Below are 26,575 nucleotides of genomic sequence, written 5' to 3'. Positions count from 1 at the left end.
GAAAGACCGACGCAAAGTACCCATTTAATAGGTTGGCTTTTTCCTGGGCATCAGTTGTCAGTTGTCCCATCTGATTCAGCAGGGGTCCAATGTTGCCCTTGCTTTTCTTCCGGCTCCCCACATATCTGAAAAAGGACTTTTTAAAGTCCTTGATGCTCAAAGCTAGTTGGAGTTCATTTGTAGCGTTGGCTTGCCTGGTTTGCTCCCTGCAGGACTGGACCAGTACAGAATATTCCTCCTTGCACGTGAATCCCATCCTTTGTAGGCCTTTCTTTTTAGCCTCAGGAGGTCTGCAAGATCGCTGGAGAGCCAAGGTGGCAGCTGTGCCCTCTTGCTGCCTTTCTTTTGAGATGGAATAGAATTAGGTTGTCCACTGAGGATCGCTCCCTTGAGAAGCAACCACTCTTCCTGGACTCCCCTCCCCCTGGGGTCGTGGTCCCTTAGTGCCTCACTGACAAGCCTCCTTAGCTTGTCAAAGTCAGCTTTCCTGACGTCAAAGACTTCAGTGTTGCTGACTGACTTGCCAGCTTTACGGCAGATGGTGAAGGTGATCAGCTCGTGTCTAACCTAAATCTGCTCTTCCTCATGTCTAACCTAAATCTGATCTCCATCAGTTTGTTGCCATTGTTCCTTGTTACTCCAAGAAGTGCCCTGGTAAATGGAGCATCTCCTATTCTTTGCTGTCCCCCGCCCCTCCTCCCCTGATGAATTTGTAGGCAGCCACAAGATCGCCTCTCAGCCTTTTCTTGCAGAGGGTGAAGGGATCCATGGCCCTCAATCTCTCCTCTTAGGGCTTTGCCTGCAGGCCCCTAACCATATGAGTGGCCCTCCTCTGAACCCTCTCAAGGTTGTTCACATCCCTCTTGAAGTGTGGTGTCCAAAACTGGATGCAGTACTCCAACTGCAGCCTGACCAGTATCACCTCCCTGGACCTGTTGGTCATGCACCTGCTAATGCATGATAAAGTGCGGTTAGCTTTACTGATTGCTTTGTCACATTGGCAACTCATGTTCATCTTGGTGTCAGCAATGACTCCAAGATCCCTTTCCACTGCTGTGCTGCTGAGAAGGTCCTCCCCAGCCTGTGAGTGTGTTGGTGATTCCTTCTTCCTAGGTGCAGCACATTGCACTTGTCCTTGTTGAGCTGCATTCTGTTCTGTTCTGCTCACTTTTCCAACCTGTCCAGATCTCCCCAGATTTTTTCCTCCCCTCTGGTATGTTAACTTTACTACTAGGTATCATCCAAGAATTTGGACAGAGTGCTCTCCATGCCCTCATCCAAGTCACTGATGAGAGCATTGAACAGCACAGGTCCAAGGACTGAGCCTTGTGGGACTCCACTGTCCACATTTTTCCAGGTTGATACCGACCCATTCACCACTACTTTCTGAGTGTGACCCCTAAGCCAATTTGCCACCTGCCTGAATGTGTAATCATCTACATCATAGCCACTCAGTTTGTCTATGAGAATAGGATGAGATACCGTATTGAAGGCCTTCTTAAAATCCAAGTACATGATATCTACCTCGATTCCTTGACATCCAGCTCGATACTACTTTATTTTTGGATAGAGGTGAAGAAGGCAAAAGCTCAATTAGATTTTCATTTGGTTTTCTGAATAACTCTGGAATATTTGAAAAGATTGCTGTATCTCCTTCAAGTTTCTTGATAGCCACTGAAACTGGTAGTAGAAAATTGAATGTTCCTTGAACTTGAACCCGGAACACATTGTTGTCCAGAATCTGCTTCTGAATGTTCACTGGAATAATCTGGGATACTGTGTCATCTATTGAAGCACACTGCAAACAGTTCTTTGTGTGCAGCAAATGATGTAAACACTTGTAGCCGAGCCCCATCTAGTTTCTCCTGGCAATAAAAGTGCGCTTTCTTTCCCCTGCTTCTCTTTCTGTAATTGCCTCAAAGTCTGATTAGCAACATGATGATTGTTGAATACCTTCACAGTTACTTTGCAGCTTGCCAATAGTGTCTTCATCGTATTCACACTTACTGTGTCCTTTGCCAGAAGATTCAACCTATGAACAAGACAGCCAAATCCTATTAAATGAGGATAGTTTGCCTTTAATATTTGCCATGCAGCTTTCATGTTACTCGCATTATTAGTTACAAGGGCTTGTACCCTGGAGGGACCTGCACTTTCAGTCTCTTCACTCAGTAATTTGGCTATGCATTCACCTGTATGACGAGAAGATTTAGTAGCAATTGCTTTCAACAATATGTTGCTAACATAATGTTCAATAAAGGATTTCCTTGTGTATCAGTCCATCCATCTGACATCAGAGTCAGTGATTCTGCTTGACCAATCCTTTGAATAACCATTGCTTGAACTCTGTCATACTCTCTATCTAAGAGACAATGTAGTATGTAATGTAGAGTATGTGGTATGTAATTTTTAAAAAAAATATTGTTTAAGGCTAAAACACTTTGAGTGTTTAGTGCAAGCAGAAAAGCAGGATACAAATATTTTAAATAAGTAAATAATAGTCCAGAGTTGCATTAACAACTTTTAAAATTATAATGTTTTAAAACAATATAGATGCCAGTCTATAGTGTGTGTTGTTTAACATATTGATTTGTTTACTTACATAGGATTCCTGAAGTAGACTTTTCTCAGAGGATGTTGTTCCACCACTTCATTGTATTAGCTTTCTGTATAGGGCTTGTACTCCTTCAGGATAGTTTCTACATGTTGTTAAATGTTTCTTCATTCTTGTTGCGTTGTAAATATCGTGGGCAGGAGTATGCTAACATCTACCAACTTTCTTCCCTCCTTCAGTGGATTGAACTTCACTATAGTGATGCCACACACTAGTTTGTTTTTTTTTCTGATTAGGCATTATGATGACTAGTTCAAACCAAAAGTACTAAAAATCTAACAGATTTTATGCAAACACTTCCAACTTCCCCACCTCAAGAAAAGAAATGAGACACTGCTCTCTGTTTGCTGAACTGAAATCAATCACAGTTTTAGTTCTGACTTTGCTTTCACTTGCAGTCTGTGATGAAATAAGAATTTTAGCTTTGGTTTTGATTTGACCTGCACAGCCAATTAGGTAAATTCAGAACTTGATTTTTGGTTTGGATTATTATGCGAGTGTATTTACCCTCCTGTTTACAAATCAGTAAAACATATATGTACTCTGTCACACACTTCCTAGGGATAATCACCTGAAAAACATTAATTACAACTTTGAAACTGCCAAGCTTGCCTAATATTGTATTGGCATCCATTCATCGTTACTAATGAATTTTATGAAACAATGAATTTTTAGAAATGGAAAATTTACCATGGAAAATAAAGTACAAGAAAATTTTCCGCCCCACATCTTTGATCATAGGTTACATAGTTCCATTTATTGCAGTTACTATGTAAGTTTAATAAATTCTTTGTCTGAAATCCCAAACACCATTAGGTGTTCGGGGCTGTGGGCAGTCAGGCCAATTCCTCTCTCCTTAGCGTGATCTTTCTACCCATTTGCCTTTCAGAACACGAAGAAGTCGGTGTTGTGAAAACAGTCATTAATGGGCTCATCACAAGCAGCAATGGACAAGAGAAAGGTGAGTGAAGGTGGGATTCAAAACCATCTATGCAGCTTCTCTTATACCGCAATTGGAGTGGTGCAGCTAATTTACCCACACTGGATTCCCCTTGTCATCTCAAGGGCTCAGTAGCTGCTGGCTTGCTGCTGGTGTGTGTGTGTGTGTGTGTGTGTGTGTGTGTGTGTGTGTGTGTGTGTGTGTGTGTGTGTGTGTGTGTGTGTGTGTGACTTCAGTTGACTTCAGTGGGAGTTGCATGTGGAAGCAGCAAGCTAGGGCTCGGTGTTAAAGAGCAAGAAGTAACTTACTGTTTGAGGAAATCTTTCTTTGACAGGGAGATGGGAATCCCAAGCCTTTTGAGGTGAATGCATTTTTTCCACTAGTGTTAGTGGGTTTGAGTTGATCTTACAGCATTAGCTTTATCCTTTCACAGAGATATTTTGGGAAGTGTGGTGGGGGAGATTTTGCTCTTAAGTTTCTGCTTTAAGGCCTTATTCTTCCTGCAGTTCCTTTTCATTTTAGGTAGAATTTTAATACAGGTGTGAATGAGTTGGTTACAGAGTGAAATGGAATTAGAGCTCAGCCACAGGAATCTGTTTTATAAAAACCTTGCTAGCAAAATTGTCACAAATCAAAGATGGTTTAGGTCTGAATTACACTGGATCTAGTCCCGCTGCAGTAGCTCAGAGAGGAGGTAATGTTCAGGTCTGGTTTAAGCTCAGTTTGGCTCAAAAAGGCTCAATTTGCATAATGTGGTAGAACCATTTAGAAAGCAAAAACTCTTTAGAAAATGTTTAGCGCTAGAGGTGCACTGATACATCAGTCCCATATCGGATTGGCACCGATATAAGGAAAATTGACATTAGCGGCTTCTTTTGGCTGATTAATGCCACCAATAAATGCCCTATTCACGCGCATAACCACAGTACAACACACAGGCAGCCAGGAGTGCAGTCTGACAGTGTGGAGAGCAGCTGAGTCCAGCTGGTAAGTCTGTTGTGAGGAAAGGGGTGTGGCGGGGGGCAGATTGAAGCCCCCACGGTGAGGAAGGGAGTGGGGCTGGGGCAGGCGCTGCACAGCCGGGGTGGGGCACAGGATGGAGCCATGAGTTGCTTGTCTGGGGGGTGCGGGGGGAGGCAGCTCCTGTTGCTGCGTGCAGCCTGGGAGGTCATGGGGAGTGTGTGCCCCATGTGCGCAGGGTGAGGCCAGGCTGCCACTGCAGGCTGGGGCCAGGATGGCACCAGGGTCTTCGTGGCGGGGGGGCTGGGCTGGGCTGCGCTCAAGGCAGGCAGTGGTGGTGCCAGGAGGGGGGGGTTGGGAGGCCTATGGCAAATTTTGAGGTGGATGCAGCCCCCCCATGGACCCCCTCCCAGCACTGTTGCCCACCTGCACCAAGCGCTGCCCAGTCCAGCCCTTGCCAGGAAGAGCTTGGTGCCGCCTCAACCCCAGCACACAGTGGCAGACCACAGCAGCAGCCTACCCTCACCCTGCGTGCTGATCTGAGGGCACCCCTCCCACCCTCCTGGAGTGCATGCAGTGGTGGGAGCTACAACCTCCTCCCCATGCCCCCCAGACAAGCTGCTTGCAGCTCCATCCCCTGCTCAGCCCCTGCTGTGTAGCAGCTGCCCCTGCCCTAGCCCCACTCCCTCCCTCGCTGTGGGGGCCTCGATCTGGCCCCTCTTCATGCCCTCTTCCCTCCCTACTCGCCCCTTCTCCCACAACAGACTTACCAGCCGGACGCCACTCTCCATGCTGCCCGGCTGCATATCGGAATCAGATCAGTATCAGCTGATATGGCTTGTTAAAAATCGACTGTCACTATCGGCCCAAAAATTCTTTATTGGTGCACCCCTGTTTAGTGCTTGTTCATAAAATCTGATGTTTCTAATAACACTAATATATTGGAAAAAATAGATTCTAAACAGAAATCTGTGATTTCTTGCCAGATTGAATGGGTTTGTCCAGACTGGTTACTTTGCTGCTACCTTACGCTTGGAGATCATTTTCAGGGCTATGGGGTCATAGTTGTCTACCCTCTGGTATTGATGTTATAAAAATATGTCACAAAAACAGGATTCATACAGTGTGGCTGGTTAATATTACAGTCCAGCACCACCTTTAATCTTTGTTTTCTTGCTTTGCTTTTTAACATTATTATTTTTTTTTTGCATGTAATGTGTAGCATCTTGGCTAAAGGTTTAAACTAAGCTTTGTCTATGTCAGGCAATATGGCTCTCAGGCCACATCTGGCCCACCAGGCCATTCTATCTGGCCCACTGGGCCCCTAAAAAATTTAGAAAATTAATATTTATCTGCTCCTGGCTTCCTGTCAAAGATGAGAGGAGCCAGGGCCTGTAGGACCCATGGGAAGCCAGCAGCACGACCCAGCAACAAGGCCCGCCCAGCCCTGTCCCTCCCAGACTCCCCCACTGCCCTGCCAATTGGAAGCCCCTGCCTAGAAGAGGCTTCTAGCCAAGGACCATAGGGTTGTTCCTGACTCCATGTGCCGGAGAGGGGTATTCAGATAACACGGGGGAGAGGGGAGGAGGGAGGCAGGGGAGGACCGTGGGTAATCCCCCCCAGTCTTCGGGGCTAGGCCGGCTCCTGCTAAGTCCTGCAGTCATGGTCATACAGCCAGGAACCATGTGGTGCTGGAGTGCTGCAGTGGCAGGTAGGAAAGTGGGGAAAGCAGCTGTGGGAGGGTGGGGTGGGAATAGGAGCGAGCAGGCATGTGGGAGTGCGATGACAGCTGGGTGGGAGTAAGCAGGCGCATGGGAGTGCAGCAACAGCTGGCCGGGAGCGCAGGGCCACACCGGTGTCCCAGGGCCAGTGCCAGCAGGGCTCAGAGTGGGGTGGAAGGAGTGTGGGGTGCAGGCTGGCAGGTGTCTACGGTGCCATGCTGGGCTGCACCATCAGGGAGAGAGGGGAGCCAGCATGGCTCCATAGAGCCCCTGCCAGCCAGGACCCCTCACTCCTGCCGTGCTTCTGCCACTGGGGCTGGCCTCAGGACACTGGTGTGGGCCCCATGCTCCTGCTCAGCTATCGCTGCACTCCCACGTGCCTGCTCGCTTCCACTCCCCACCGCGGAGAGAGAAAGAGCAGTGCAGGAGGAACTGTGTGTGTGTGTGTGTGTGTGTGTGTGTGTGTGTGCGCGCGCGCGCGCGTGTGCATGCGTGTGCCACCATGCAGTGAGGGAGGGGGAGAGAGAAAGAGCAGTGCAGGAGGAACTGTGTGTGTGTGTGTGTGTGTGTGTGTGTGTGTGTGCGCGCGCGCGCGCGTGTGCATGCGTGTGCCACCATGCAGTGAGGGAGGGGGAGAGAGAAAGAGCAGTGCAGGAGGAACTGTGTGTGTGTGTGTGTGTGTGTGTGTGTGTGTGTGTGTGTGTGTGTGTGCGCGCGCGCGCGCAGTGAAGGAGGGACAGTGTGTGTGTGTGTGTGTGTGTGTGTAGGGTGAGTCCCACACGCACACCCCGGCATACACATGCACCCACATCCCCCCCTCGCACTGCCATACACATAGACCCTGCACTCACACACCCCAGACACCCTCCCCCCACACAGATCCCCCACAAACCCCATACCCAACCACACCCCACATATCCACACACACCCACTTGCTCCCTCCCCCTATCCTCCCCCCCTCCACAATATACAAGAGTAAGACTTCATTTTAAGCTATTGTGTAATCAACTCTACATACATTACACAAACACATATAAATCAGGACAAACATATTTTTTTAAAATAAATTAATGAATGTTTTTAGATGTTTGATTTTCTTAGAATATAATTTGGTATTTTTCTAGTTCCAAGATGGCAAACCCCCTTGCTGAAAGGAGTATTTCTGAGGACAAGGGGAGGGACTTCTGGTGGCAAAGGTCAGGGCTTGGGGGGTGGGACTTCCGGTCACAAGATGGTGACCAGGGGGCGGGGCTACTCATGTAGCCCTTGACAGCTTGCCAAAACTTGGTAAGCATCCATCCACCCGAAATAATTGCCTGCCCCTGGTCTATATCTTCTGAAAACTAATGCTTTAGCTTCTTTCCCCTGGAGGATAGTGATAGCCAGGACTTGATTGGTTCAGTAAGCATTACTGTACCCTGCATAAAAGAGAGACATCCTGAATTTGAGTGAACAAGGGGCTATTTTTAATGATTGCATCACTGCACATTGGAATGCTTTTGTGTATGAAATTTCCTGCTATTGTCAATTCTGATTTCCCTAGTACGTTAGAAAACTTTGTGGCACAATTCCCAAATTGTGTTCTTCCCTTCTGGATGCACCATCTACACTTTTGTGTTTGCAGCTGTTGACGTTCCTTTATCTGCACGCTCTATTTCTGCTGTTAAAATAATACCTGTGAAGAAACTGAAAAGTTCTCCTGACCTAGTGCTGCCTACAGGTATTTCCCTCCCCTCCCTGATTGTATTAATTGGCCATGACCTCCTCCCTCTGCTTCACCATCCTGCTAAGATATTCTTTAGCTTCATCGTTCTTTTGCTGCTTTCCAGAGCTGTAGATTTCATCAATAGCTAATAGAGTTAGCTCACAATGGCACAGTGTACTGTCTTCAATAATTCTTGTTTCTCTGCAGGCATAATTGAGTAGCCTTGAAGCTGGGCTCTGTGTAAGCTCTTGTACTAACACTTGGTATAAAATTATTGTTATTGCAACTTCATTTTCAACCAAGCTCCTGACGAGTTCAAAATCTTTGGTCCATATGCAAGTAAACAGACATCATCAATTGTATTTTACAGGTTCAACCCTAGTTCAGCATCTTTGTTTTCCTTGTTTGTTTGTTTGTTTGTCAGAATTTTACAGAACATTTATGCTGCTAAATGTTTCAGGGAAATGATGCCAGTTCTAAAGCATTAGTGCAGTGCAGTTGCTAGCAAAACTGATGGGAAAACTGTATTTGTATTTTGGAAGAAATTCTGAGATTTTGAAAATTGGCTTTATCTCAAATTAGGATGAAAAATACAAATCTCAGATTTTTTTTGCAAAATATTGTAAGATGAAAGTTGAAACAATAAAATCAATATAACATTTTCAAGAATTGCCTGTAAAATGTATTTAAAAAATCAGCATGTTCTTGCAAAATATTTCCATTTCATTGAACTGACGTTTTCAATGAGAAACTGATCTAACAGAAACCTTTCAATCAGCTCTAATATCTAGCAATGGAAAGGGTGGTTCTTTACAATTTAAACCAAAAACGGGGAAAAAAACCCAAAACCAAACTTAAGACCCTTTGAGCCTACAAGAATGTGCATCTCTGGATCAGGATGTAGAATTATTAGAGCCCAAAGTTCAGGGGCATTCAGATTTAGGGTTTCTGGTTCTAACCTGTCTTTACATTTTCATGACATGCTATCGGGGTAGTGCATGGAATTATTTTTGCTCCAATTCCAAGACAGACCTCGGAAACACTTTATAGAACCGAATGCCGGGGACTAAGAAAATTTTCAAAGGATCAAATGGAATGCATGTTAAGTATCTGATGGACACTTCTAACGGTTAAATTTTCCCCTAAATTTCATTGACTTCATCTTTGAACCAATAATAACCAATACTGTTACTACAGCTGCTAACACAGATAGGTAGGTCCATGACTGCTGTTCCCACAAAGCTTAAGAGGATAGTTATGACACATTTGTTTAGCAGAGGGTGATAAACACTCCTACACTATCTTCTGGGATCCTTACAGGAAGAAAAAAAATCAGTGGAAGTGCCTTTTAATATACTGCTAGTTTCCTACTCTTCTGTTCCATTTCATATTGATATGATGCTCAGGCTAATAACATAGTTTTTAACATGGTGGAGGTGGTGTTATTAATTATTTGTATTACATACATGTTGGCACTGCCCCCATGCTGTATCCAGCATCACAGCTAAGCCACTGTAGTACACCCACTTGTCCCAACTTTGTGAAGCTCCTGAAAATGAGGGGATGAAAAGATCATGAAATAAAATGTAATTTCAAAGAGAAAATCTGAATTGAAGTGAGCATTTCACAGATGCACAGAAGTTTAGGGCTGGAAGGGACCTCATTAGATCATCAGGTCCAGCCCCCCTGCTCTGAGTAGCAAAGACTGCTGGGGTCAAATAACCCCAGCAAGATGTGTTTCCAGTCTCCTTTTGAAGATCTCCAGTGTAGGTGCCTGCACCACCCCTGCTGGGAGTCTATTCCAGAGTTTGGTCACACAAACCGTAAAAAGTTTTTTCTTTATATCCAGTTTGAAACCTCCTTCTAGGAGTTTGACCATTGCTCCTGGTTTTCCCGTGGAGCGCTTTGGTGAATAGCTGTTTGCCTAGCCCCTGATGCTCTCCCCTGATATATTTGTAAACTGCCACCAAATCTCCCAAAATCTTCTCTTTTCTCAGCTGAGCAATCCCATATCTCCCAGCTTTTCCTCATATGGCTTGCTCTTCAGGCCTCTAATCATACAAGTTTTATCATTTGATAAAACATTTAGTTTAAAACAAAGCCTCTGGGGGCTTTTTTTCATTGTACCTCTTAGATCAGTCCTGGTTCAGGAACAAATGCATAGTGAAAAAGGCGTTGTTTGGGTTTGTAGTCCCCATAGCCATGATTCAGCAAGTTATTAACCATGCACTTACCTTTTAGCAAGTGAATTCTCTGAATCTGCTCCAGTGCAGTGAGCTAGGCACAGACTAAATTGGGGCCCATAACTGCAGCACTGAGTCCCTCTCTGACCCCCTTTTCAATCTCCTAATCCAGGATGTACATCTGCAACCCCCTTAAGCCACTGTTGAGGGGCAGTTCCTTGAGGCCAACTGTAATGCTCTGTTTATTTCTATTGCAGCAGTGCCTCCAGCCTTAGCTCTGGCACTGTCACAGAACAGAGGCATTGCACAGACATTGGGCCAGATCCAGTAAATGGGCATTATTGTATTGAAGTCAATGATGGTGTACTGACCTGTTTCCCTATGAGGACAGATGGCTTCTAATATGTTAGAGGCTGTTATAAAATTGGAGGTGCTCAGCTGTGTTTCTAGTCCACCAAGATAGGACCAGGGGAATTGGCTTAAAATCAGCCAGAGAAATTTAGGTTAAGTATTCTAGAAGGACTGTCTAACTTTAAAGATAGTTAAATATTGGACTTGTGAGGGGAGGTTATGGAATCTCCCTCACTAGGAGTTTTAAAGAACAGGTTAGATGACCACCTGTCAGGAATGATGTAAGTACATTTGATCCTGCCTCTGAGCAAGAGGTTCGACTACATGGCCTCTTGAGATCCCCACATTTCTGTGATTCTAGGTTTATCTTGAAGTGTTTAAGGTCAGTGGGACTACTCGGATGTACAAAATTAAACACTTCTTACTTGCTCTGTTGATTTGGGGCAGCAAAGACAAGGTTGGCATGATCCAGTTGACAGGAAGAACAGAGGCATGATCTTAGCGGTTGTGTTTTGAACTCCCTTCTGCTCCTTGCAATTGATGTCTCTGCATCAGGATTGTAGTGCAGCCTTGAGGTAAGGTGTATGGGAGGCTCCTATAATGATGCATGAGCTACACCATTTATGTGGGGTAGTTTTAAATCTTTCTCCATCAATCCTGCCTGAGACTCACTGTTTCTTGTCAGTACTCACAGGCTGTACTGCTTCAAACCAGTATCATAAGCAGTACATTCCCTGCTTGTACGGAGGCAATTATAATGGTACAAAAGTTAGTGTGGCATAAAATTGGTGTGTAGAACAGGCCTAATAAAGTAAGCAAACCTGTGAAATGTGGTTCACATACCTAGCAGCTCTTACTGCTTTCCTAGCTCATTTTCAATAATTTGGAATTTTACAACTATATCCATGTTACTTTCCTTTATAAAAAAAAAAAAAAAAAAAAAAAAGGGTGTGTATATAATACTACTCTGATTTCCTTATGCTTTAAATCCAAAGCTAATCTTCATCTGCATAAACCTACTGGAAGATTTCACTACAGGCGCATCCATGCTAAAATTACTGCATACAGTTCTGATGACTCCTCTGAGCTCAGTGTTCTCTGATCCAATGCATCTCCCTTGTGTGTATGTTTTCTATAGACACGGACCCTGCTAAAATCTGTAGCGGAAAAGGAGCTGTGACTTTACGGGCATCTCCAGCCTATGAGGAAAGTCAGACTATCTGTTCCCCATGTTCTCAAGATGTCCAGCAATCTGAAAGTAAGTCTAATGTCTGGAAGGTTAACCATAAGATATGACTGTAACGGACTTGTGGCATTCAAAGCCAGGTATTGAGCACGAGCTCTTCTTTTTTGGGCTGCTGACCTCTTTAGCAGAGTTGCAAAAAACCTCTTACAAAAGACCAGGCCAGTAGGTGGAGACAAAGACCTACAGTTTCCTGGTGTGGGTTTCATGCTTGCCTTTAGGGAAAAGATATGTTTGTTTGTTTGTTTGTTTACTGCTTCATGTTGCTGTCAAGAGTGCCAAAAACGATCGTATCCTCTTCCCAAACAGATCGTGGTGTATTCTTTCATTCTGGGCCTAGAGTGGGAGCAGGAAATGTCCTGCCATGCTTGCTGCTGAGATGGCATTTTGCCGTGGTTGTCAAGGGCACTAGGATGGTATCCCAAGCTGACAGTGTTGCCACAAAACTTTGTCATCTTTAAATAGCAGATGTGTAATTACTTAATGTGGGGACAAGCAAAGCATAACAAACCCTGCCTCTGCCTTGGGTCTTGCATAGAGAATGAACTCCTGAAGTAAAGATGCCATTAAAAGTTAGGGGGTGTTCAGAATCGCTGCTGGAAGTGAAGCACACACAATTACAGGACCAGTTGTCAAGGGAAGGGTGATTATATTTCTTCCAGCCCTAATGTTCTTTTTTCTACCTCCTCTTTCCCCTCCTTTTCTGTTCCACCCATGACCTCCTCTTTTCATTTGCTCCATTCTCTTACTTCCTCACTCCTGCTTCCATTGCTTCTCCTTTTTGCTGATGGCTTCATAAATTTTCAGCAGCTTGAATGGCAATGAGCCCATTACTATGGAAATGAGTTCATTAATACTTCTTTTCCTTAGTCTCAATCACTTTATGAAACACATTTTGGAATTGGAAGAGCTCTTCACACATAACGTGAACATCAAAAAGACTAATGTGAGAAGGAGGGAGGAGGAACTCAGTGGGAGATGGGTATACAGTCAATAACAACCTGTATCCATGCACCTACCCACAGAGGCTGGGTTGTAAAATGACACCCTGTTTCATACCCTGGCCTCCCCCTCAAATGAGTATCAATTTATAGATGTTTCTTTGCACCAGCTATTCATACATAGTAATGTTTATAAGGACAGATATGTTTTGTCCCAGCTGGGCTCATGGTTACATATGGAGACCCTGCCTTTGCAATTATGTGAGGCATTTGGATGCCAGGCAGTGGCTTGAGAGCAGATAATTCTGCTGCCTTTTTGCCTCTGAAGTGAGAATGTCAATGAACAATTGTTTCTTCATTGCTCTGAATGAATTGCCTTGTGTTTACAAAGGTCAGAAACTGTGAGGGCATCATGTTTAGGGCCAGTTTCTATGGTAATTAGGCCTCCCTGTCAGAAAGTATTTTGTGTGTGAAATGAAGTATCCTGACTCTTAATTTCAATTGGTACATGTTTTCTGTAAATGGAACGGTTTATTTTTTTCTATCCCCCCCACCCTTACCCCCATTCTTCCTTCCCTCCTCTCTGCAAAACACTTAGATCTGGAGCCAGAAAAACCAGAAACAGGTACAAATGCTAGCTGCTTTATTTTGATTGCTTTTGTGTTCCCTGGATGTCTGTTTTATTGTCCAGCAAAAAAACCAAACAGTCCTTTCTCTTTGCTCCCCATGTAACTAGAGGGAATTCTCTGTGACATGAAGTTGTCCTTCCACTTTTAGATGAATGGAGGTTATCATCTAATGTGGATTCCAATGGCGATTCCCTACCATCTTCTCTGGCTGCCAAGGGTTTTAGAAGTGTGCGTCCGAACCTCTCCTCAGAGGGCAAATCACAGGTAAGCATCTCTTCAGAGGTTTTGAGTGTGGGATCTTCTGGGTTCAAGCACAGCAGTAGCAGTCAAGAGTCCTGTGTGCGATTCCCAGCTTTGCCATACATTTGGGTAAGTCTCTGCCTTAGTTTTTGCTTTCTGTAAGCTGGTGATAATGCTTATTTCATAGAAATTTATTAATGCGCAATAAAGCACATTGAGATCCTTGGCTGAGAGGTGCAGTAGAAGGCAAAGTATTGTTCAATGTAATTAATTTTGGAAGGGTCAGAAAAAGGGTAGTGACCTGTTATTGTATGGGCTTTGTGTGACCTGCAGCAAGCTGAGAGGAGAGTTAAACAACAAAAATCCACAGAATGACCTAAAATGTTACTGGAAAAGCCCAGTTTCTTTAATGCAGGAAATGGCATAAACTTTTAAAAATCTGTAATGGAAAAGGTAATTTTTTTCCATAGTCTAACATAAAGTTTTGGGATTGGTTTGTTAATGGGAGAGAACTGCTGAGTCCTTTCCATTGCTATGGATATCTTACTGGACTGCATGGATGCTGTTTTTGGGTTAGTAGGAAAACTCAACAACCCTTTTTTTTTAATATACTGCTTGCTTGACATCTGTTACTGCTCTGCTAAGTGTGAAATGGACCCCTATTAAAACCTTTTCCACAGTTCAGGGTGACTGCTTTAATCACTACTGGCTCTTGGTGAAGATGCAGACAGACACCGTGCCTGAAATTTTAAGTGGAAGATAAAAAGCACCACTCAGCCAACAGCACCAGAAGCAAGCATGTGTTATAGGAGAGAGCCACTTACTGCATAAGATGGGCAGCTGTTTTGCAGTCAGTTAACTGGGCATGTAAATGAACAAGGATAGCTCAGTTCTAGCTTCACAGAGTACTTCTTACAGATAAGTCTTGATAACAGTTACACTACTCCAAAAAACAAAGAGGGGCAAACGCAGCTATAATTTATGTGGGTGTAAATCAGGAGTACAGCTATTGCTATTAACAAGTTAGCATTTACCAGCAACTTGCTATGCTCCAGTATTGAGAATACAGTGGTATTTTCCTAGGCTGAGGCTAAGAATAAGATCCATAGAGTCACATAATTTCTAACTCGTGTAGAAGTTTCTGCCAGATCAAAGGGCTTGTCACAGAAAACACTCTATCATCAACTTTCCAGCTCTTTTAAGTTGGGGGTGGTGGGGGTTGCTGGCCAGGCAGGCAAGTGGGGGTGGTGCTGGGCAGGCGGGCAGGCAGGCAGACAAGGTTGGGGAGGAAGGGGCAAGGTTGAGCTTGAGTGCCTCTGCCAATCATATCAGTGTTAGGATGAAGGATGAAAGCCACAGCTTCCCCAAAATCAATGGAGTAACCCTAGATCTGTGGCAGTGTAAGCCAGAGTAGTTTGTGGCCTAAAGCTGCCTGGGGGAGATGAACTTAAAATGAGAACATTTATCATGGTTTGGAAATTTAGGGCTGTTAAAACATTCTTTTCCTTTTATCCCTGCCATTTTACCACTGCCCTGGCAAATGTAAGCCTACAGTCATGGGGCTATGTACATAAAATCTATCCTTCCCCATCTCCTGTGGGTTAACTTGTAAGCATGTAGGAAATGACTGTTCTTAAGGCTGACATTTTAGTCATTTGCCTTCTCAGAGATTAGCTTTTTTCAGTCATTTGCAATGAAGCAATAAATATAATAAAACTTCCATGCAGTAAAGTTACTCATTTTGCTACCGAACAATTTGGCTATGAGCAAAAATTGACTGTAATTGGAGTTGCAGTCTGCATGTTGCACTGAAATTACAATCTAATACACTGCAGTGGAGGGGAAACCATTAAGGACTTTTGTTTTGCTTAACTAGAGACAAGGATTTGGTCGCAGCAAGGTTCACTCTAAAGAAATTTCTTACGAACCCAATTCCTCAGTAGATTAATACTATGCAGGTTTTCTGAAGGCATTTTGAGGACCAGGGATCTTTTTTGGAAGGGAACTGGAGTGTCAGCCTCCAGTGAAAATAAAAGATGACTTTTTATTTAATTTTTTCTCTGTATAATGGAATGTGCAAAATGCAACATGTCACAGTGGTAGGGTTTTGTATCTGCATATGAATTTATGTATGACATTCTAAACCATTTCTCAGCACTTTGCATAGTGCACAGTAAAGATGGGCCCAGGCAGATGATTTTGGATTCTCTTCTAGAGTCAAACACCCTCAAGTATTTGGGTCGGGAACAGAGGGATCATTGCTTATGTTCAGATCCGTGTCCGAGCTTCCCCAAAGGTCCCAGGGAATTTTAGGATCTTGATTGTCCCAGCTTCCCTCTTGAGTTCTGAAAGAAGTGAGACACGTTGTATAGGTTGGGTCTTGAAAGCTGGATACCCTGTCACTTATCTCAGGGAGCAGCAATGGGAGTGAGTAAGTTGTGTGCTGGAGTTGAAGATACTGTGTTAGCTTTTTGTTCTCACTGCATTAAATCCTGTTAACCCAAATCTAATGACCAACTTCATTCTTTCAATGTTTCTTCCCCCCCTCCCCTTTTTCCTTTTATTTGGCTGATTTCTTTTCCCCTTCCCACTTGAATCTGCCTGGACAGCCCCTTTCTCCTCCCCGTCCTCCTCTTCCAAAAGAGGAAAGCTTTGCATGGCGTCCTTGCACTGACACTAAAGTAACCAACCTGTTGCCAGTGCCCGTCATGGATTGTGTGTACCTGAATGCACCCAAGCCTTACACACAGTGTGCATCACCGAGTACCAGTAGGAAGTATTACACCTCGTCACCTACACCTTTTGGGACAATCCCCAGTGGGAAGCAAGGCTTTCCAGCTGGGCATCCCCCCCAGTCAATTGGTTTGACCCCCAAGGATGCAATGCATGCTGGTCAGTCACTTTTGGGAAGTAGCTGCTTGTTATCAGGCACATCATCCAAACAACAAAGCACTGCCAGGGCAGATCCCAGTAGTACAGCTGGAATGAATTCCAGTCATGAGACGAAAGCAAATAAAAAGGTCAGCAGTCTATATGTAGCTTGTTTATCTAACAGCACTTGCTCGGTCGCATCTGAAAATCCCACCAGCATTGCACATGACCAAACAGACAGCACCGGTTTGGGAGCTGAGGTCACTCGAGCACTAGTCACCAACATTGTTTCCTCTGTAACAGATACTGGAAAATCTCTTCCTCCTCCTCCTCCTCCTCCTCCTCCTATCCCTCCCAGGCCGTACTTTAACATTGTCCTCAGTAAAGACGCAGTTAGCTATGGTGCAAGCCATCCCTTCAGAACTCAATTACCACCTCCTCAAACTGTGAGGGAAGGAGTGATAGAGTCCCAGAATACGGCTGGCAGTGAAAACAGGATGAGAAAAGAGCTGTACCTTACACCACAACAACAGCAGCAGCAGCAACAATACAAGGCGAAGGGACGCAAAATGGTACATGTCTTCTCCATAATCTTGTTTTCTTTTAGTTCTCCAGTTCATTAGAGTATCCCCTAATGCTGTATCTCCTTCCTAATTTCTGCACATGGTTGGATCTTGTGCAACTTGAATCTTGTGGTATCTTCTCCAATAACTTCTAACTTCTCTCAAAATATTGGTATCTTTGTGTTTGTGTGCTGTTCATAGGCTAAAGTTGGTGGGCTTGGGTTATGTGAAATATTTCTATTTTAGGTAGGCACGAAAGTAGCAAATGCTGCAATAACCTAGTTAGCTGTCCTTAAGTGACAGGAGAGGATAGATATGTGGTTTGATAAAATCTAGATTGCAAATAAAAGGACAGGGAACAGAAGTTGTGTGAATTATCCCATATGTTTACAGAGACTAGCCCCTAAGCCACTCTACTGCTGAAGAACATGCTCTCTGAGGAAAGACTGTCGGCTAAAACTACTTTTGTTTTGGGTGAATCCTTGCATGTTACTATGTGGCTGCAGTACTATGGATTATGGATTTTCCCCATTGCATAACAACACCTTGTTTCCTACAGGATGCATTTGGCATTACCACAGCTCAGCCTGGGGTTATAGTAGTCCCACTCCTCCAGGTTAATACAGACAGAGAGCAAGAAGGCAGCTCCAGCACTCCACCACCACCTCTGGTACCTTTTGGGCAAGGCACCATCTTCCCTGAGACCGTTCCTCCTGGCTCACCTCTGACTTTTCCGACACTAGATGATTTCATTCCCCCTCACCTGCAGAGGGGCCCCCACCATCACCAACCACCCACTTCATCTGGCATCTTGCCCCCAGTTTGCCCGAAACTGCCATCATTCTCACCACCACCTCCATTGGTCCCTCCAGTCACAGAGGCTTTGCACAGAGGCTTGGAGCCTGAAATCACTGGAGTCACTTCACATACAGTAAGCTCACCGTGTACCCTCCTCGCACCTTTCCTAAACTTACATTCTCAGATTAAAATGATTTTCTCCTTGGCATACTAAAATTTGAAAGAGGGGCACCAGCTAGCTTCTTGTCAGCAGCATGACGACTGAAAATTTTGTATGTCCTTCTCCTAGTTGCATGCATGTTGCCTGCCTTACCCCGCTTGGGACTTTACAATTCTTTTGGGGGTTTTTCACTCCCCCATCATTCTACAGTCTCTCTCTTCACCCCTGCCCTGCACTCCACAGAAGTGCAGAAATACAGGCCTTTGGTTTTAACCAGTATTTGCTCAAAGCCATGTATTATGTATGTTATTTATACTTCTTGTTGGAAAGAAATAGCACCTGCTGCTCATATTCCGACTAGCTGATCTAAGTGGCCTCTTGGCAGCACCCTCCAATCATGTGTAAGTAACATGCAAGGCAGAGAAAAGTGAGGCAATTAAAAGTTAAGCAGTCAATCTGTCCCACATGGAAATGAAGGGTCTTGATGTTACCTAAAGATTGGTGTTAATGCAGATTGACCGGCAGATCAGAATATCACTTACTCATCTGAAACTCTTGCATGCGTGTAGGTACTGAGGGATTAGGGAGAGAATGTTCCCAAATTTTGGATTATGCACCTGTTGCATTCTTTAAATTTCTCAATATTCTCGCAGGTTTAAAGTGACTTGCCATGCTTTTTGTGTTGATTTATTTTGTCTTTAAATCCATCTACCTTTTCAGAAGGGAGAAATTTAAGCTAAAAAAAAAAATGTCAGTGGGTTGGATACTCTCCTGAATGTGCCTCTTTGTAGTGGAAATCTCACAGGCAGGGGTGCAGGGGTTTAACCGTGCAGTGCTTTCTGGTCACATGGCGAGAGCAGCAGCCTAGGACTTTAAGTCCCCAAGAAGGTAAGCATTCCCCCTACCTTCCCTTCCATACTTAGAGACCTGTTCGTTCCCCTCCCCTCCCCTCCCCTCCCTTCCCATTCTCCACCCTTGTCTGCCACTGCCAGTGTCCTCAATGTGCTGGGGGAGAGAGGAGCTCAAGGACCACTGGGCACTGTCCAGTGTTCTCTGCTCAGTCTCCCCCCCTTGGTGCACTAGTTATAAACATTTGACCTGCACTCCCAACCTGTTATGTTTCAGTTGTCCCAAGCAATTAGTTATTGTGTTTTAAGGGAGGCTTATAGTATTTCTTAGTGGGCAATGGCTCAGAATCCCTCTAAAGCAACAGAGAAGAGATGGGATGGGATGTGCCTCTGAGCATGGAGGGGAAGGTAGGGGTAATGCTTAGCTTTTTTGGGACTTGAAATCCCTAGCTGTTGCCCTGGTGCTTGGTCTGCCTGCCCCAGTGGAGAGGATGGAAAGGAGGAGGCTGGGAGCAGGGGTGCAGTCACCCTTGCAGTGGCGGTTGCTGCTTCTGCACCATTATAAAATCCTGGATTCACTTCTGTTCACAAGCACTATCCTCCTATTGCATTTCTTGTACCTCCTGGCTTAGAATGCCAGCAAAATAACTTTTCTCATGAGGATGATTTCCCTGCTCTTGGCTGGTCCTGGAAGCAGTAGCAGAGACATGGGGAAATTGAAAGAAATAAGAAAGTGGCACTTTCAGGAGTCCTCAGTGGGAGCATAATTAAGCTAATACTGTGGTTGGTAAGATTTTTATCCTTGTGAAATCTTAAGCACCTACATGACATTGGATCCTAAGTCCCAGCAAGATTCAGTAGCGCATAGGCTTCTAAGACATTTTGCTTGTGCCAGTCCAAGTTTTATTCCACCTGACTTTAGTAGGAACAAAGTTAGGTTAACAGGACTCCTCAGAGTTTCCCAGATTCTTGGTTGGGTCTGTGTGTTTGGCTGTGAAACTATCACAATGTTTTATTGAGCCCACTGTACTTCTGCTATGGTCATTCACCTTTTCAGGCTCAGCCTGTTCTTGCTGCACACCTCACTCACCCTCTGTGGATTGCATATAGCATGACAAGCTCACCTGGTCCATGGCAGGTGCGTGCTGTGTCGGGCTGTTGAATCATGCCCCTTCCCCCACAAAACTTTGCTTTGGTTCTCCTGCCTGAGATATCTTCATAGCTGTGAAAGGAAGATGGCTCTACCCCTTGGAGAGTGTTAGAAGCTCTCATTTTTTTAGGCTGTTGAACAGTAATGTCCCTTTTTATCTTCATGGAATGGTTAGGTGCAGTAGCCCCTTGACTGGTGGAGCTGAATAGCTGCCTCCCATGCTACTTCTCTGGTTAAGTGAATCTTATTGTAGATTATTGTTTTGCTAATGGTGTAGCCGGATCATAAACAATCTCTCAATTATATGGGACGAGGCCCTATCTTGGGGTAGGTTAGTGCCACATCCTGCAGGCACTTTTTACTTACAGAGCCAGGAAACTCAATGGGGTGCCCTTGGCAAGAATGCCAGTGCCCTATAATTGAGCCAAGACAAAGCCAACAGCAACAGGCTGCTGTGGCTTGGAACTTTGGTCATTGGTCCTCTGTCATTAAGGATGACAGCTGGTGGCCTGGAGTATTTTAGCTTGACAGTGGTATTGCAGGAGTGTAGAAATAAATGCTATTCTCTTTTTGGGAGCTCATTTTCCATTAATTTAAATGGGACATACCTATCTCAATCACTTAAGCAGCTTTGGAAAATGTCATGCTAAATATCCAAACTGGGATTTCGGTCATGTCTCCCCGTACCCCCTCTCCTGCTAACAAACCTTGGTGCTCCTGATGCACATTGCATGAGCATTTCCAGGTTTAGCCTCTGTTGAAAATCCCCATGTCTACACAGCCTTTACTTCAGTGGCACAAATGTCTCTGCTGTGATACCAGGGTTGATTTAAAAGAAAGATTAAAAGGGAGCTGGCTGCCTTGTGGAGGAGAGCATAGTTCAGATGAGGCTTGAGCCATAAAATCGTGTTGTGTACCTTTCTTGCTAGTGTCCTATTGGTTACTCTCCACCTGTTTTTTGCATAGTTCTGGTTGGGCTGGCGTCACACTGTCTAATGTCTCTTAAGCAATGGCACTAAACTTATTTTTCTGATCTTCTTTACAAAGCCAGCTGCTGTAATCGGGTTTCACTCAGAATCGCATGAGTTTGTATGTCTTACTACTTGCTGTGAGAGGAATACTGCTTTAAAAAGTGTGTGCATGCATGCACACGTGCATTTGTGTGCGTTTCCTCCACACAGTCAGAGTACCAGCTCATTCCTGCCCCCAAGTGTATGCTTTTTATATCATGATGACTGAATTCAGTGACAACTCTTGGGTGGAGAAACCCAGCGCAGAAGAATAATAGCTGTTCCTTAATATACTAATTGGAATTAACAGGGTAAGGAGCATGTTAAAGGTCTAGGTAACATTTTGTGCTTATGCCTTCTGCTGAAATTTGCTATGATGTATTTCTTATTCATTGTACAAATACTCTTTCCAGAAACACCCGTATGTAGTGGCACATGGACACAACAATAATAACTTATCCTCTCATTTTCAGGACCCAGGTCCTGTGCTAAATGAAGTTTCCCAACCTAGTTTTGGCAGTGAACACCAAAGCTCTTTAACATCAATCAGCAAGCCTTCCTCTGTGTATCCTTCCACTACCATTGTCAATCCTACCATCGTCCTCTTGCAGCACAACAGAGGTAAGGAGCCTGCAGGTATATCTTTTCCCATAGCTCTAGGTAACTTGAATTTAGACAGCTGTTGAAGTATAATGTACTGAACTGGAGAAATGCAGAACAATAGCAGTAGCCTTGGAAATAGCCAAAAATGTCAGTGCATATCACTTCTGTGTACATTGGAAGCAGTGGTGGTCTGGAGGGTTTATGTCCCCATTCTTTCCCATAAATCAGCATCTGTGACTGAACTACATCTCCTGTGATCCCTGACTGAGTTGCAGAGTGCAGCATGAGAGTCACAGATTTTTTTAAAATTCTTGGTTTATGTGCCCTCTGTGACTCCATGAAAAAATCATAGCTATTGTCATAGTCTCTGTACTGCTCTAAGACAATAGAGCACGGACTTTGGAAACAGAAGTGTCTGGGTTTTCTCCCTGTTGCTGCCTTTGTGCTGGTATGAGTGGCTGTGGCCAGCAGCACCCTGATAGAGGTGTCCTCCTGCATGCCTACAGACTTGGTTATAATACATCATATTCATAAATAACAGGGCCCAAATGGAAACCTTGGATTACAAAATACCCTAGAGGTTTGGGGGAGGGGGGGAGGGGTTTGGGATTTAACTTCCCAACTCGACCCTATCTCTTCTAGATGCATTGAAACCCCAGAATACAGCATCCCTTAAACTCTTGGGGAACTTTGATCAGGGTCTGAATTTCCTTGTTTGAGCTCATCTTTAATTGCAGATCAAAGCCTTTCCCTCCTCAGAGCAGCTCCCTCTGAATGGATAGGTACCATACCCACATCCTTGGAGTTAGAGACACTTTGCTCCCCCTCCTCATTCCTTCTACATGATGTTAACCTGGCCTCCTTTGGGATTTGTATTATTTAGTACTGGTATGTTTCAAAGAGCTTAAGGAAGGGTAGTTCTCAATGCCCATTGAATTCCAATGTGATATGGACTTCTAAGTCTCACAGACTCCATGGAAGAGCTCTTCTGAGGATGTTAGTACCTGGCTTTTATCCAGAAAATCAAAGATCACTCATTAGGGACTGAGGCCATTCTTTCCCTGATAGCAGCTGCTCCCAGTTCAGTTTCCTTCACACTCCTGAAATGTTTCAATCAGTTCTTCTAAAGTTGATTTCTGTCTTTGGCTCCACAGTGAGTGACTGCAGTTCACTTCTTGAGCACAATTAAATAAACCTATTGCTGACAATTGGGATGATACTTCCTGTTGCAGCTGAAATCTATTTCAGTAGCTATTTAGAACCTTCTCCCTTTATGGAAAGCATTGCTTTTAACTTGTCCTCAATGGGATATAACTTGACTGTCTTGGCTGGACAGATGAGAAAGCTGTGAAACAGCACTCAGCTCTTGTTTCCCTCCTGGGCAAAAGGGGACCATAAGTACCTTCCCCCCTTCTGGAGCTTGAAGCATCCTTGCTATATGCTTCCGAATGCCAGTTTTAGATTGCTGTAGGTGCCTCAAACGAGCAGCCAGATTTCAGAATCTTTCAGCTGCTTTTAGATGAGCAGGTACGATTCAAGGTAGGTTTCAGGTCTTTTAAGCTGCACACCCTTTCCCTTTAGTGAGATTGGCCTTTGATTTTTTATAAACCTTGTTTGTTATTTGTAGTTCATGTGGACTATTTAAGTGTCTTTTCTGCACAGAGAAATTTTCTTCCATAATTTTTAAAGCCAGAAAGGATCATTGTAATTGTGTAATCTGCCTAACATGGGTCACAGGACTTTCCTGTATTAATTCTACCTATAAATCTAGGTTGATTGTGCTTGAACTAGAGCAGAATTTCAGAAAAGCATCAAATATTGACTTAAACTTCCAGTGATGGAGGATTAACCACAACCCTGGTTATAATTGGTCTCAGTGGGTTAAAAACTGGTGCTTTCTCTCTCCCTTAAATTTATTCAGCTTCAGCCTTCAGACGTTTGTTCTTATTAGATTTTTCCACACTAGATTGAAAAACTGTCTATTATCACATTTCTAGTCCCCATCTAGGTACTTGTAGACTGTGATCAAGTCTTCCCTTAACCTTCTTTGACAAGCTAAATTATAGAACACTAACATTTCACACAATAAAGATGCATATTCTTGTCCTTTAATAATGCTTGTGGGTCTTCTCTGAGCCATTTCCAGTTTACCAGCATTGTTTTTGAAGTGTGGATGCTTTACAAAGTCCATTCATTACATCAATGCTATTACCTTTGTCAACCAAACTTGTAATCTCATAAAAATGATGTCAATTTGACAAGAGCTATTTTTCATTGCCTACATTGATTGTCATTGATTATATTCTCCTTCTTCAATTATTTATTCACCAAGACCATACCAGGCATTTCATTATTTTGCTAGGACTGTTGTTAGCTTGGAAGGCCAGAGCTAGCTGGGTCATCTTGGTTAAACGTTTTAAATGTTGGAACAATATTAGCTTTCTTCCAGTCCTCTGGAACTTCACCAGCATTTCAAGATGTATTGAAAATCAACATTAATGGGCAAGAGATCCACAACCACTTTAAAACTGATGCATTTTATTTGGACATGCTAATTTAAAAATACCTAACATTAACAGGTATATAACATCATCCTTAGTTACTGTCAAGAGTGGAAGGTATTAATCATCATATGATATGACTACATCAGTTGTCTTTTTCTCAAATGCAGAGTAGAAATATCCTTTGACCCCTTCTTTGATTTTTTCATTGCTGTTGAGGAGAAGGCAGGGTAGATTTGCAGCTTACAGACAAACTAAAGTTGATATAGATATATCTAGATGATATATCTGGTAACACCATTTAATGACTTCAGCATTTGATGAAGTGAGCTCTACCTCTACCTCTATATCTCAAGCTTGCTTCATCAAATGCTGAAGTCTTTAAATGTTGTTACAAAAGTGAGCAGCCTATGAAAGCCTGTGCTGTGTGTACGTGTGTGTACACATGCATGCATGCGTGTGTGTGCACACACACACTTTAGTTAGTCTATCAGGTGTAAATTTACCCTGCCTTCTACTTGACTTCAGACTAACATGATTGACTATGAGTCTCTTCATTACTTTCCAAAATGTTGCCATGTTCATGTAGTGATGGAGCCAGACCAGTGTTGTTCTTGATATCTTTAAAAAACCTGCTTTTTAGATTATTTAACTCCGTCATCCATAGATTTCTCTTTGCATCCTTTTGGTTCTTATCAGTTTTCTACACTTCCTACCAACTAACTTACATTCAGTGCTATCAATTTCTTTTTTTCCACTTGTTGTACAGTATATTGAGGTTATTTTTAATAAGTGCTTTCCCTTATCACTAGTCAGGTTGGTGGTATTTTAACCAGCACAATCTTCTTTCTCAAATATGGGATTGTGGCTTCTTGGTCACTGAGTAGAATGTTCTCAAATGGTTCTTAATTATCATTCATGCTTTCTGCTTAAATCGTTTCTTCTGGCCAATGTTTCTTACTTTGTGAAAGTTGGTGAAAGTACTTACTTGGTGAAACTTTGTTTGCAACTTGGTGAAATTGGCCCTTTAAAAGCACTACATATATTACTGGTTTGGACTTTGAGTTTCTTCTGTTTGTACATAAGAAATGTAATTGTCATAGTCACCTGCATCTAAACAAACACTGTTTACTCCCAAGAGCAATTCCTCTTTATCTTTCAAGATGAGGTTTAATACAGAATTCCCTCAGGTTGGCTTCAGTACTCTTTCAGTTAGGAAATTTCAGGGGTAGTTTGGCATTGGCAGCATGTCACTCAGGTGGAAAGCTTTGTGATATTGCAGCTTTTTTCCCCCTACACATGATTGATTTAGGGGTCAGTCATATAGTTTGCTTGTGTGATTGAGTCATCTGTAGAAGAGTCTGCTCCCATATCGAATCTTGTGCTTAAGCAATAAGAACATTAATCCATAAGCATCACTTGCTTCTTATTTGTCAGTGACTCTGAAACAACTCCCTCTCTTTATCCTCCCATTCTGTGGCTAGTTTTACATCTTTCTGCTTAGCTTAGCCAACTTGTTTTATATGAGACCAGCTTTCTCTCTACTGAAATACAGGCCTGCCAAACTGTTCAGCCCCACACTTTTCAGTGAAGGTGGTGCAGTTCCACAAAACTGAAACTCTGTACCTTATACCTCTTCCAGAATATCTTGTCTTCTTTCTTCCTTTGTTCACAGGACAGTAAGGATTTTTAAGAAAATTGAATTGAGTATTCCTCTTTCAGTACCCTTCTGGGAGCTCTGAAAGCATCTATAACTATTGAGTTCTTCATTCTTGCTGGCATACTTTAATCTTTTCATGCATGCTCTGGACAACTGGCAGGCCCTTTTGGTTTTGCTGACAGTCTTCAAACATTTGAATAAGCATGGAAACACCTAATCATCTCATGTGATTCTGTCTACTCTGTGACTCCTGTAATACAGAAGAATGGAACAACCTGTACCTCCCTTTCCTCCAACTTCTTTACTTCAGCTACTGTCAGAAGAGCTAATATAAAGGAAACCTCCTTTCTGCATAGAAGAACCCTTTGTTTCACTAGAGGTAATTTACCCAGTGTATATTCTTTTTCTCACAGGAGAAATGAGCAAACATTTCTTAAGCTCTGCCTTTTTGAACCACCTGTCTCAGAAGACCTGCATAATTACTAAACAAAAGCATTCATTTCTGCAGTAGAAACCCTCTGTTTGATGGCTGTCTGTCACAACCCAAGGGTGTGATTTTGTTTGTGCGTGCTTCGGCACTGCTAAATTATTTCCCGCCACTAGGAGCTTTCTTTGCAGGGTGCATTTCTTAGTTGCAAAGAGAAATGCACGGTGCAAAGGAGTTCCCGCCATTCGCATGCAAATTTGTGTCCCACTATTGGCCAGTTCTAAATTATTTCCACGTGGCGGCTAGCGATTGGCTTGCTAGCCGTATAAGAGGCTTGAGCGGTTTCCGCCCAAGTTGGAGAACTCCGAGGATAACCCCCGCAAGGGAGGACTCCACAACCATCTGGAAGAGGAGAACTTCACGTCTCGTGAAGATCTCTAAGCGCTGCGGAGCCTAT

General features: G+C 43.7%; 1 protein-coding gene across 36 annotated transcripts in view; it reads left to right on the top strand.

Moving 5' to 3' along the window:
- SORBS1 (sorbin and SH3 domain containing 1) overlaps positions 1-26,575 on the top strand; it is a 112,350-nt gene that overhangs the window by 18,216 nt on the left and 67,559 nt on the right. For 20 of the 36 annotated variants that reach the window (XM_025193184.1, XM_025193171.1, XM_025193166.1 and 17 more), the window contains exons 3-9: positions 3,504-3,575; positions 7,860-7,955; positions 11,613-11,732; positions 13,436-13,551; positions 16,137-16,970; positions 17,521-17,892; positions 21,401-21,548. In XM_025193184.1, coding sequence (XP_025048969.1) covers positions 3,504-3,575; positions 7,860-7,955; positions 11,613-11,732; positions 13,436-13,551; positions 16,137-16,970; positions 17,521-17,892; positions 21,401-21,548 — 1,758 coding nt within the window. Of the gene's footprint in view, positions 1-3,503; positions 3,586-7,859; positions 7,956-11,612; positions 11,733-13,394; positions 13,552-16,136; positions 16,971-17,520; positions 17,893-21,400; positions 21,549-26,575 lie in introns of those variants that run through there. The other 16 variants (XM_025193177.1, XM_025193183.1, XM_025193176.1 and 13 more) reach the window with 8 other exon arrangements.

The sequence above is a fragment of the Alligator sinensis genome, unplaced genomic scaffold (assembly GCF_000455745.1).
Source record: "Alligator sinensis unplaced genomic scaffold, ASM45574v1 scaffold1277_2, whole genome shotgun sequence".
Lineage (NCBI taxonomy): Eukaryota > Metazoa > Chordata > Crocodylia > Alligatoridae > Alligator > Alligator sinensis.
The sequence above is the reverse complement of the archived record's forward strand: the minus strand, read 5'-3'. Positions and strand labels throughout refer to the sequence as shown.